Below are 12,100 nucleotides of genomic sequence, written 5' to 3' on the forward strand. Positions count from 1 at the left end.
AAATTGGTAGTCTGCAATCATCTTTACATGGAGATAAAAGATTAAATGCGGAAATTATCTTTTCGCGTAGTATTTCAATTAATCTGCATTGGTATAAATACCGTCTAATTGGTACGACAGACAACACTTGTCTTCAAGTATCAGCAACATGCGTTTCCTTGCACTTCTAGCCCTCTGCTTCGCGGCTGTCGCAGGTAAGATCTCAATTTTGTTCATATCCAAAATCACCAAATTCTTTAGTCCAATCTAGTGCAATATCTTGTTTGTAGTTACTTTATTTCTTGACAAAAACGTTTCCCTGAATTAACATCGATGGCAAATAAATTGTGCAGCAGAATTTTCAGTGTCACTATTATCAACTACCTAGCCTTTCCCAACTAAGTTGAGGTTGATGACTAGACACCACTGAGTGCCAGTTTTTGGCAAATGGAGCGCCTGCTTATCTGACATTTTTCATCCAGATTGTCAGACATCTCTCATCTGGCTACCTGTAACGACTAACAAAGATGATTCAGTCTCGTGAAGTCATTCCCGACATTAACGGATATTTGTTTGATTTCTAGCCGTCCCCGAAAATCCTCAAAGGATCGTGGGTGGTTCGCTTACAACCATTGGTAACTACCCTACTATTGCGGCTCTTCTCTACACCTGGAACTGGAGCACCTACTGGCAGGCTTGCGGCGGTACCATCATCAACAACCGCTCCATCCTTACCGCTGCTCACTGCACCCAGTAAGACTTGTTTTACTGAGACATTATTTTCAATTCAGAGCTTAAAATTCCAAAGCTCTATTAACTTTTAATAGTTCAGTTTATTAATTGTCATTAAAATGAAAATTATAAATTTACGCCAGGCGTGAAAAGTACTAGAAAAAGCCTAATTCTAATATTAACTTTTCAGAGGTGACGCCCCTGGCAGATGGCGTATCCGCGTTGGCTCCACCTGGGCCAACAGCGGCGGCGTTGTCCACAACGTTAACCTGAACATCGTCCACCCCTCATACAACTCCAACACTCTGAACAATGACATCGCTCTCCTGCGCTCCGCCACCACCTTCTCTTTCAACAACAACGTGCAAGCCGCTCCCATTGCTGGCTCCAACTACAACCTTGCTGCCAACCAGTTTGTCTGGGCTGCTGGATGGGGCACTATTTCCGTAAGTTAATTTTTAATTGACTATGTTTTTGCTCAAGGTTTATTTTAAGTGTCTTAGTCATCATCATCATTGGCCTTACTCATCATCCTCCGAGCCTTTTTCCCAATCATGTTGGGGTCGGCTTCCAGTCTAACCGGATTCAGCTGAGTACCAGTGCTTTACAAGAAGCGACTGCCTATCTGACCTCCTCAACCCAGTTACCCGGGCAACCCGATACCCCTTGGTTAGACTGGTGTCAGATTTACTGGCTTCTGACTACCCGTAACGACTGCCAAGGATGTTCAATGACAGCCGGGACCTACAGTTTAACGTGCCATCCGAAACACAGTCCATTGGCCTTACTAATTCTACAATTAGTCCTAAGCATGATCCTTGCACCAGGATTGGCAGGTAGTTCCTTGTTCATCACTGGCTTGTCGATATAATATTTATCTTGATGGACTGTCCAAGGTACTTTTTGGAATCACTCATGTACTTAAAATCTCGTTAGCGAACATTTTGTCAATTGAGAATTTGCATTTTACAGTCCGGTGGTGCTGCCTCCGAGCAACTGCGTCACGTGCAGCTGATCGTCATCAACCAGAACACTTGTGCGAGCAACTACGCTTCTGCTGGCGTGACTATCACCAACAACATGTTGTGCTCTGGCTGGAACGGCGGTGGTCGTGACCAGTGCCAGGGAGACTCCGGCGGTCCTCTCTACCACAACGGCATCGTTGTTGGAGTCTGCTCCTTCGGTATTGGATGCGGTCTCGCTAACTTCCCTGGTGTGAACGCTCGCGTATCTCAATACACCTCCTGGATCAACAGCAACGCCTAAGAAGTGTAATAAGGAAATTATATCGTTGATGATTTTATGATATGCCTGTTTTTAATTAAACCTTTTTTATTGAAACCCATTATTTTTTAAATCTGAATTAAAGTCTCTTTATCTCTGAGATTTTTGAGGTTTAGTTTTAAGTTTACTTTTTGGTGATTCATTCATACAAACAACATTAAGCATGAATAAAATACTGCGAAGCGAATAGGTATGTATATTATCGTCAAGAATATTGTTATAGGTAATAAAGCAGTGGCAAATACTTTAAAGTTTATGTTTCCTTAACATTACTTGCGCTCAAGTTCAGCAAATGGTACCGTACCATCCGATACCGTAGCTTAGCAGCCGATGCTACTGGCCACTACGTCACATGCGCCGACAGAGATATCGGAACCACTACATAACAGATAAGCTATGACGTAACTGTTGTATTTTGCTAAAATTATTGCTAGATAATCTGTTATGTTTCTTCTAGTAAATACAGGAAATACCAAAAACACAATGGTTACTTACATAACTTTGGTTACACCTTTTTTTGTACAAAATAATAATTAAACATTAGCTTTATATAAATTATGTCAAATTCAATATCTTATCGAGAAACCACGGATGGATCGGTTATTGTAATCCGCAGTTAACATCACGAGCATACATAAGCTCAAAAGTGTAACCTACAACCAAAACCACAAGTGTTATCTTTTTTTTTTTTTTTTTTTTAACGACGTCAAAAATCATCAAATGACCCCTCCCGCTGTGGGTTAGCAGCGGTGAGGGAGTGTCAGACTCTTACTGACTAAAAACCGTCGTGTTCCGTCGTAGGCCTTTTTATGTGCTAGGGCCGCGGTATCTCTTTCGAACAACCCGCAGCCCCACAGAATAACACAAGTGTTATCTGCCTCTGACATAACCATACTAATATAATATATAAGAAAAAATAGTTTGTTTTTTTTTTTCTTTACTTTAAGACTCCGACTGAACCGACTTGAAAAATTCTTTCAGTATTAGTGGTGGTGTTATCCTTATTTAACATTGGCTATATTTTATTCGGATACGGGCAGTAGTTTCCATGGGACTGGTGGATTATAAAAATCATTTAAACTGAAGAAGTTAAGTGAGAGTTTGGTCGCAACTAATCTATTTTATTTTAAGGAACATAAGGCAGTTGATGAAAGTAGGAAAGATTATTAATTTGTGTTAAAAATAATCAATTGTCATATTGTGGGGTTGTTATTTTCGCAACCAAAGGTTTTTAATGAAAGCACCAATTCCCAAACTACCGATACAAAGTATGGAAAAGAAGCTTAATAAAAATAAAACAAGTGAAGTTTAAATTAAAAAAACTTTATTGTAAAAATTCCTAAATTAAATTAAAGAGATCATAATTTCACACGTTATTGCAATTACATGTGTACATACAAACTAGCTACCTATCTAAAAATAAATGAAACAAAAATATGTAATGGTTAAAGTTATATATGTACAGTTAAATAAATTGTTGAATTTTTCCATGAACAATAAATAAATGATTAACTACATTTATTTTTGTATGTTTCAAAAAGTCATTCATGAAATTAAACTTAGGGCCTAAGAATAATCAATATATTTTTTGTCTTTCCTTTTCTTACAAAGAATTAAGTTGAAAATCCTATAGGAGCAGAAAGTAAATTCTTTAGTTTAAAGGCTTACTAGAAACCATTAAAGAGTTCTGCTAAATAACCCCTTTCTTCCGATCAAGCAAACCTAGTTAAGAATAAGAATAAGAATAAGAATCATTTATTTGCCAAATGTAGGTATACAAATTAGCTGGAAATAATATTTTACAACAGTCCCGATACATTTTGCCTTACGGCGTGCAAATTTGTTTACATAGTAGGTACAATTCTAAACACAAAATTGTTCAAACAATACAAAAAAAAAAATAATTAAAACAAAAATTAGACTATAGGTACATATTTCAACAAATCAAACAAATTAAATCCTATACGAATATATATACATAGTTACCGAAAACATGATAGAATGAGTTGCACCATTAAACTATAACGATACTCAAAACCATAACTAGCCTCAAACTTGCCGCCCATTAGTCAAATTGGTGATTTGACAATTGAAAATAGTTCGGTTATCGTTATAGTTAAATGGTGCAACCCACTCTTAGAATACCCGCGTACTGCAGTTTAACCAATGTACCTACATATTTATAGAAAATCTTGAGTTTTCACACGGTATGATACCGGCTTACTTAATACCAATTTTTTTGGGCTATACATGTATAATATACAACATGTAACTTAATTAGCGCACATCCTGAAATTAGTTTGTTCAGAATCGTTTACTGAATCGATTTATATCATTTTTAATATAGGTAATTTTTTATCCCAAAAATAATTAAAACTACGGAAATTATTGTCATATTAACTCTGTACAGTCAAAACAAATTCAAATAGACCGTAACTCAAAGTAATAAGACTTCGTGTATTGTCGGCTTTTTCCGTAGTTTCGTTATGTTGTGTCGGGTCAAGCGGCGCGCGGCGCGATATTTGCGTGCGTAGTAGTATGACCAAAAAGTTCTCTAAGAATTGGTATAACTAATTTAGTAAATAACAATGCATATACATGTTAAATTAAAAATTCAGTGTATGTATTATGATTATAACATAATATTCTAATTGAGGTGTTTGAGGGTATGCGTTAATTACGTTACATGTTGTATATGTAGTAGTATACATACATGTAACATAGTAGATCTATGTTATATGTGTGTATTACCATTCATGTTCATACTGATGTATGAGCCAAAAAATCCGTCGGCCGACTAAAAGCTTGTAGGTGGGATACGCTTTGCGTCCTCTACAACAGCGTTTTTTAATGAGATTATTTTTATGTTTATTATTTAAGTTAAGTGAATGAATGAAGTTGCAGTCAAATTCATTAAAATCTTGGATTTCATAATTAATCACAGATAATCTCAATTATTTAGTCAATGTAAGACATTTGTAATTCACATACTAAATGAAACACTGGCAAGCATTTCTTCAAGCAAAATTAATTACTGCACAAACAAGAGATTCATAGAGAATTCAAATATTTAAATTAAAAACTATTCTAGTAAAAAAACCTAAAACTAAAAACATCAAAACATTCGTCTATTCCTTCTTTCATGGTATCGCGTAGATTTGTTACAAAACTATGAAAATGCACTATTCAAACAACTCAGTATGTTTATAAGTAAGTCAAGAACCATAATTTTTTACACAAAATCACCATTAGCTGAATTACTATAAGTATGGCACTTAGCTGAAACGAAAATAATATTAGTTCTGATTAAAAAAAAAAAAACTGAATATTCTTAAACTTTAAAAACTATAAGACTCCAAATAACTATAGGTAACTATTTATCAAAATTAAACAGTTTCACACTATATTTTGACATATTAAACCGCCTCTGGTCAGCAAATGAATGATTGAATCACCTATTAGATGAGATAAACTTCAATAACGATAGTCCTTATCACGATAAAGTATGGCAGATAATATAGTGTTTAAAAAAAGACTGCTTAAGGGAGCTTGTATACTAATTTTGGTACATTTTTTTTAAACCTCAGTTAAAATAAAATTTTGGTTTTCCGCTTTAAGTCCCCTGATTACGACTAAAACGTAAACAGTAAGTAATAGTAGTAGTAGTAATAGTCATCTTTTCTTAATTTTTAAACACTTAAGATTCTTCGTAAATATTGCCCCCATAAACTTCGATACACTTTTTAGAACATTTTGCCACCCAAAGGTCTTTTTCTTTCAAATTATTCACAAGAGCATGCCGTGCCAGCACCGTACAACTTTTATCTTCATTACCTACCTATACAATAATCAAGTGTATAAACCTCTCTACCATTTACTTGATGGATTACAAACTGCTTTAATCTGCCATGTTGATATAATCTGGTGAAGTATAAATACAGCAAGTTTTGATGGAAACATAACATTGTCACATCGGCTAGGCAACAACATGCGTATCCTTGCTTTGGTAGCTCTCTGCTTCGCGGCTGTCGCAGGTAAGTTACAAATAAAATTAAAATTAAATTAATAGAGGTGTAAATTGATCCGTTCATTTATAGAATTTTTGCACTGCAAAAATTATGTCTCATTTTCATGTTATTATACCTAATCGTCGTTACTCGTCTTTCCAGCTGTGCCCAGCAATCCCCAGAGGATTGTGGGTGGTTCGGTCACTACTATCGACCAATACCCTACCATCGCGGCTCTGCTGTACTCATGGAACTTGAGCACCTACTGGCAGGCTTGCGGAGGTACCATCCTCAACAACAGGGCTATCCTCACCGCTGCTCACTGCACTGCGTAAGTGGAATAACAGCAAATTCTGGTTGTAATACAGGCATTGCAATAAGACATGCAATAACATGGCTTTTAATCGTTTTGCAGTGGTGACGCCAACAACAGATGGCGTATCCGTCTTGGCTCCACCTGGGCCAACAGCGGCGGTGTCGTTCACAACCTGAACGCCAACATCATCCACCCCTCATACAACTCAAGGACCATGGACAATGACATCGCTGTTCTGCGCTCCGCCACCACCTTCTCCTTCAACAACCAAGTTCGCGCTGCTTCCATCGCTGGTGCCAACTACAACCTCGCCGACAACCAGGCTGTCTGGGCTGCTGGCTGGGGCACAACCTCTGTAAGTTTCCTTATGATGATTGATAACCAGTTTTACGTTTTTGTGCCGTTATGATTGTTGAAGATTACTGATTGAGTATTTTTGTTTTTTACAGTCCGGTGGTTCTTCCTCTGAGCAGCTCCGTCACGTTCAGCTCGTGACCATCAACCAAAACACTTGCAGAAACAACTATGCTACCCGTGGTATCGCTATCACCGACAACATGTTGTGTTCCGGCTGGCCCAACGGTGGTCGTGACCAGTGCCAGGGTGACTCCGGCGGTCCTCTCTACCACAACGGCATCGTTGTTGGTGTTTGCTCCTTCGGTATTGGCTGCGCTCAGGCTGCATTCCCCGGTGTCAATGCTCGCGTATCTCGCTACACTTCCTGGATTTCATCTAACGCGTAAAAAGGGATTCCAATCTCATTAAAAAGTGTTAAGATGACATTTTGTAAAGAATAAAATTAAGCAACTAATTGAAATGAATTGTTTACTTTTCCCCTTTTACTAAATAGTAGCGTCTCACTGTTTCGATTCTTTTTATTTGGCTGGACAAGGATATCCAATGCTTATGAAATTGATATTTTATAAAATAGATTTATTTGTAAGTGAAGATAACTCGCCATAGCTGAACACAATATTAATATTATAATATTGTGTTCTGTTCAATTATTCGTTCTCAATCTTTCTCAAGCTAATGAAGTCTCCCAAATAACGAAAACTGCTAACTGTAAAGCTGGTCTTCGTTTTAGTATTTGGATAAATGATCATTGGATACTGAATAATTTTAATAGAGATATCAATAGAAGTCTCACAAACAATCCTAAACGTACTACGTACGTACGTACGTACGTTCTAGTAAAGACGTAATTTACAGTTATTGAAAGTGTGTAATTTGCTTCTTTGAAATAACTGCTCCATTGTCAAAATCCATCAAATTAAATACTTAAGTTTTCAAAATCATTCTATTGGGTACTAAAAGGTACGATAAGGACAGTCATGTTTCAACACTAATGAGTAATTATCGCGGCGTAGTAAGTGTTATCAAGCTAATTATTTATAAGAATCTGACGAATTAATCAACGCGTGTCTCTAAAATCAAGCGTATCTTGGATATCCGTTATTTTTGATAAGTATTAGTATTTAAGAGATTAAATTAAGACCAAAGGTTGGTTGACGTCAGAAAATTAGGACAAACGTTTATACATATTCAAGTTTCATTATATAACATGAATTTATTTTTGGTTCCATCAAGAAAAAAATGAAAATATTTAAGTATTTATTTTTGGTTTGGATCATATTTGTGTCGAAGCATAACTTCTAGTAGCAGTTAAAGAATGTCATAGAATGTCATGGAATTTTAAAAACTTTTGTGAAAAATTCATCATCTTCCGAACCTTTTTCTCAACTATGTTGGGGTCGGCTTCCACTGGCGTCAGACTTACTAGCTTCTGACTACCAGTAACGACTGCCAAGGGTGTTCAATGACAGCCGGGACCTACAGTTTAACATGCCATCAGAAACACATTAATTCAATTTTTTCAATTCAATTCAATATATTTATTTCAGACTTGTTTTCGGTCCATATACTAACACTTAGTAATATATGAAAGATAATAACTTAAGAACTATGTTAGTAATTTTATTTGTACTTACAATAAAATAAAATGAGGGGAAATACAAAACAACGCCTACCCTACATGCAGACCTATCCAATGCCTCCAGATCGGACTGTGGACATGGTCTGCAATAACCCGCAAGTAGCTGTTGGGACTTCCCCTAACTCTACGCATCAGCGATGCTGCTCTCTTACGTATAATGGCATGAAAGCCATCCACTCGAGCATCAGCAAACGTCGCTGACGCACTGCAGAAGCGAGGCAATCCCATCAGCCACCTGAAAGCGTTGTTGTATTGGATTAATAAGTGTCCAAGATATACTTAGAAAGTACATAAAAACTTAGAAAAGTTGCATTGGTACTTGCCAGACCTGGAATCGAATCCGCGCCCTCATACATAAGAGGTTCGCTCTTTACCCACTAGGCCACCACGACTTAATATATAAATAAAATAAACTATTAATGATAAAAATTGATTTTATCCTTGAAGAGATTAATTAAGGGCAGATTAGTATAGTTACCTACTATCGTGAGACAAACTGCTTAGGACGTATTCTCATTGTGAGAAACGTTTAATTTTTAAGTTTATTGATCGCTCCATATTTTAACTACATGTAAATACGAGCAAAAAAAATAAAACGTAGACAAAAAGCAACTACCTATACAGCGGAGAGAAAAAACTGAATCATTGTATTTTTATGTCGTCCGTTGATTTTTTGGTATTAGGATACTTTTTTGAAATTCATTGGTGTATTTGGTGGTGTCAGATATTTTTTTTGCGCAATGGACCATTTACCAGTGTCACCAATGGAACTTTCTTTATCGTTAATGAGTCAAAAAATAATTTCCTGTCACGTATATCCGTTGTGCTGATAAAATAAAAAGCCTTATCCGATAATATTTATATTAGTTCCATTTCTTCTCAGATAATGAAGATCGCAGAGTCTATGACCTTTTCAAAGCAGAGGACATCAGTAGTACCAATTTGACCACATGATATTATTTCTTTACTTTACATCCCCATACTTTTATCTTCTTAGGTAATACTTATAAGATAGGTTGCTGCATTACGAGTAACATCATAATCTCTTCTCCGTTTCTCATGTTTTCGTTGATCAAGTGAGCTGCAGGTGTAATCACAATTGAGGGCTATTGCCAGAGTATTCTTAAATCCATCAAATTCCAAACTCTCGGCTGCTAATTGAAAGTTTCGAAAACCCACAAAGCCATTTTGACCCGACTAATGAATCAAACCCGGGACTCCGTGCACGGACTACAGACTTTCTCACTGACACATAAAAACTTGAAGTCATTCGTGAATCACTCACTCCACTAGGATAATACTTAGGTATAAAGGAAGACATTTTAACAACAATTAATTTTGAATCAATGCACAAGTTTAAACTATTTACACAAAAAAAATTATACACAGTGGAGCAAGTCTCTCTTTTATCTCATATAAGGCACTGCACCGATTTTTAGAAGACCTTCTACACATATTTATTTGTGTGGACATGAAATAAAAACAAAACAAAATTAAAACTTTTTTAGAAAAAAAAATTATGTCTTTTACATGGAATGTAATTAATAAAAAAGAAATAAAAAAAGCAATTCTAAAATTTAAGTTACTGTACCTATAATATTTAAACAAACTACGAAACTTGCTTCTACAAATAAGTGTTGTCAAAAACGGAATAAAATAACTTCGCTCTAAAAAAGTTCTCAAAAACTATATGATCTTTTGAATCTCAATTATATCTGATATGACCCGGATTTTTTTAATCATTTTCTTGATAATGTCTCAAAGTGAGATTATCATAATAAGGGGATATACCCACCTATATCCGCAGTAAGGCATTTGTGATCCTTTAAATAAAATAAAAACAAAGTAAGAACTTCTCCAACAACCATATAATATCATCATCTCTCGAGCCTTTTTCCCAACTATGTTGGGGTTGGCTTCCAGTCTAACCGGATGCGGTTGAGAACAAGTGTTTTACAAGGAGCGACTACCTATCTTACCTCCTCAACCCAGTTACCTGGTCAACCCAATACCCGATGGTTAGAGTGCTCCATAATATTTTTCAATCCATGCCATTTGGTACTTGATACAAATATATTTTTTTTGGTTATAGGGAAAATTACGAAGGAAGTTGATGAAGAATGTACTTGTAAACTGAATTAAAATTGAAAATTATTTTATGCCGTATCATTTCAATTATTATCATTATATTTTTTCTTGAAAAAAAAAAATGTCACTATTATTTATTGAAAATTTTGTTAATCTGCAAACAGCTTTATGATAGTTGTTAATAAATTAAGAAAACAGGGAAAACACAACTTCTTAATCTTTTATCACGGTAATTTATTTAATCTGAGTTGATATAAATACCTAAAATAAGAGACGAAAAACCACTTGTCATCGAGGAGCCAACAACATGCGTTTTCTTGCACTACTAGCCCTTTGCTTCGCGGCGGCAGCAGGTATGTACTATAAATATATTTCAAACTAGCTTCTGCCAGCGACTTCGTCCGCGTTAGAGTCGGACTTTGTGCAAAGAGAGGAAGAATAAACACCAGCCCCTCCAATTATCTAAAACTATGCGTACTGATGCGTACCTACTACTACTTTAAGAAATAAAATGTAAACTATTAATATTTTGTATTTAAACACTGCCAAAATAACTAATAGGTACTAACCTATTTTATAAAATAACAACAAAAGAAAGTTAAAAATAAATTATTTAAAACCTAAAAGTCACCCAATAAGGTTGATCACTCGGAACGTCTATTCGCATCAATCGCACCAACAGCCAAATATTGTATGAAGCTCGCGCAGTCACCGCGCCGCGAGTCGCGTCGAGCGCGGCGACCGTTGCACAAAAATGATCCTTATAGCATGATTCAGTATTCACGCGCGATGGCTTATTACCGTTTTTCATGTACAACGTTGGTGTTTCTTTACCGATTTATATAATTCTTTTTTTAATGAATAGATAATAGTGTTAATTATTTTTAATAAGTGTGAGTGAGAGTGTTATAAACGTAATAGTAGTCAAATATAATCAGAAAGCTCCGAACTGCTAAGCTTCCGAGAGTTTTACGTGTTATTGTGAGTCAACCATAAAACATAGACATATGCTGTCATGGGATATTTTTTACATAATTTTATGAAGAACATTTCCGTCATACATGGTTTCTGTGTAGCTGTAACCATTAGGGCACCACACGCGACGGAAGCGTAAAAAATGGAGTAACTTCTCCCGTTTTCAAAACATTTACCTTCACTGCTCTGCTCCTATTGATCGTAGCGTGATGAAAAGTATCCTATAACCTGCCCAGGAGTATGAAGAATCATTGTACCAAGTTTCGTTGAAATCCGTCAAGTAGTTTTTGTTTCCATAACGAACATACAGACAGACAGACAGACAGATAGACAGACAGACAGACAGACAGATAGACAGACAGACAGACAAAAATTTTACTGATTGCATTTTTGGCATCAGTATCGATCACTAATCACCCCCTGATAGTTATTTTGGAAATATATTCAATGTACAGAATTGACCTTTCTACAGATTTATTATAAGTATAGATTGTGATATAATTTTTTTAGTAATTAGGGAAAAAAATGTATGTACAATATTGAATTTTGTGTATTAATTTAGTGGTAACCCGCAATAAAATGTTTTTGTTCATTTTGATAGATATTTTTACAATACCATGCGATAACCACGACAGAAACCCTGGATGATGTCTATAGATATTTTTGTAGGCGTTAGAAGTAACACATAATTTATCATTTTAGCCGTTCCCAGTAATCCCCAGA

At 35.8% G+C, this 12,100-nt stretch overlaps 3 protein-coding genes and 1 long non-coding RNA gene across 4 annotated transcripts in view; 2 read left to right on the forward strand and 2 right to left on the reverse strand.

Moving 5' to 3' along the window:
* Nucleotides 1–12,100, reverse strand: part of LOC124635257 (solute carrier family 12 member 4) — a 494,187-nt gene that overhangs the window by 194,458 nt on the left and 287,629 nt on the right. The gene's annotated exons all lie outside the window — the stretch shown is intronic.
* LOC124635496 (trypsin, alkaline C-like) lies at nt 45–2,017 on the forward strand. Its single transcript, XM_047171359.1, has 4 exons — nt 45–194; nt 564–732; nt 902–1,157; nt 1,684–2,017. The coding sequence occupies exons 1-4, from the start codon at nt 149–151 to the stop codon at nt 1,975–1,977; spliced, it is 765 nt and encodes a 254-aa protein (XP_047027315.1). The 5' UTR covers nt 45–148; the 3' UTR covers nt 1,978–2,017.
* On the reverse strand, nt 1,837–4,346 carry LOC124635556. Its single transcript, XR_006985025.1, has 2 exons — nt 3,974–4,346; nt 1,837–3,717 (listed from the first exon to the last, which is right to left on the reverse strand). It is a non-coding gene; the product is annotated as an uncharacterized LOC124635556 (long non-coding RNA).
* LOC124635506 (trypsin CFT-1-like) lies at nt 5,881–7,135 on the forward strand. Its single transcript, XM_047171369.1, has 4 exons — nt 5,881–6,029; nt 6,165–6,333; nt 6,418–6,673; nt 6,768–7,135. Exons 1-4 carry the CDS (start codon nt 5,984–5,986, stop codon nt 7,059–7,061), a joined length of 765 nt encoding a protein of 254 aa, XP_047027325.1. The 5' UTR covers nt 5,881–5,983; the 3' UTR covers nt 7,062–7,135.

The sequence above is a fragment of the Helicoverpa zea genome, chromosome 1, assembly GCF_022581195.2.
Source record: "Helicoverpa zea isolate HzStark_Cry1AcR chromosome 1, ilHelZeax1.1, whole genome shotgun sequence".
Classification (NCBI taxonomy): Eukaryota; Metazoa; Arthropoda; class Insecta; order Lepidoptera; family Noctuidae; genus Helicoverpa; species Helicoverpa zea.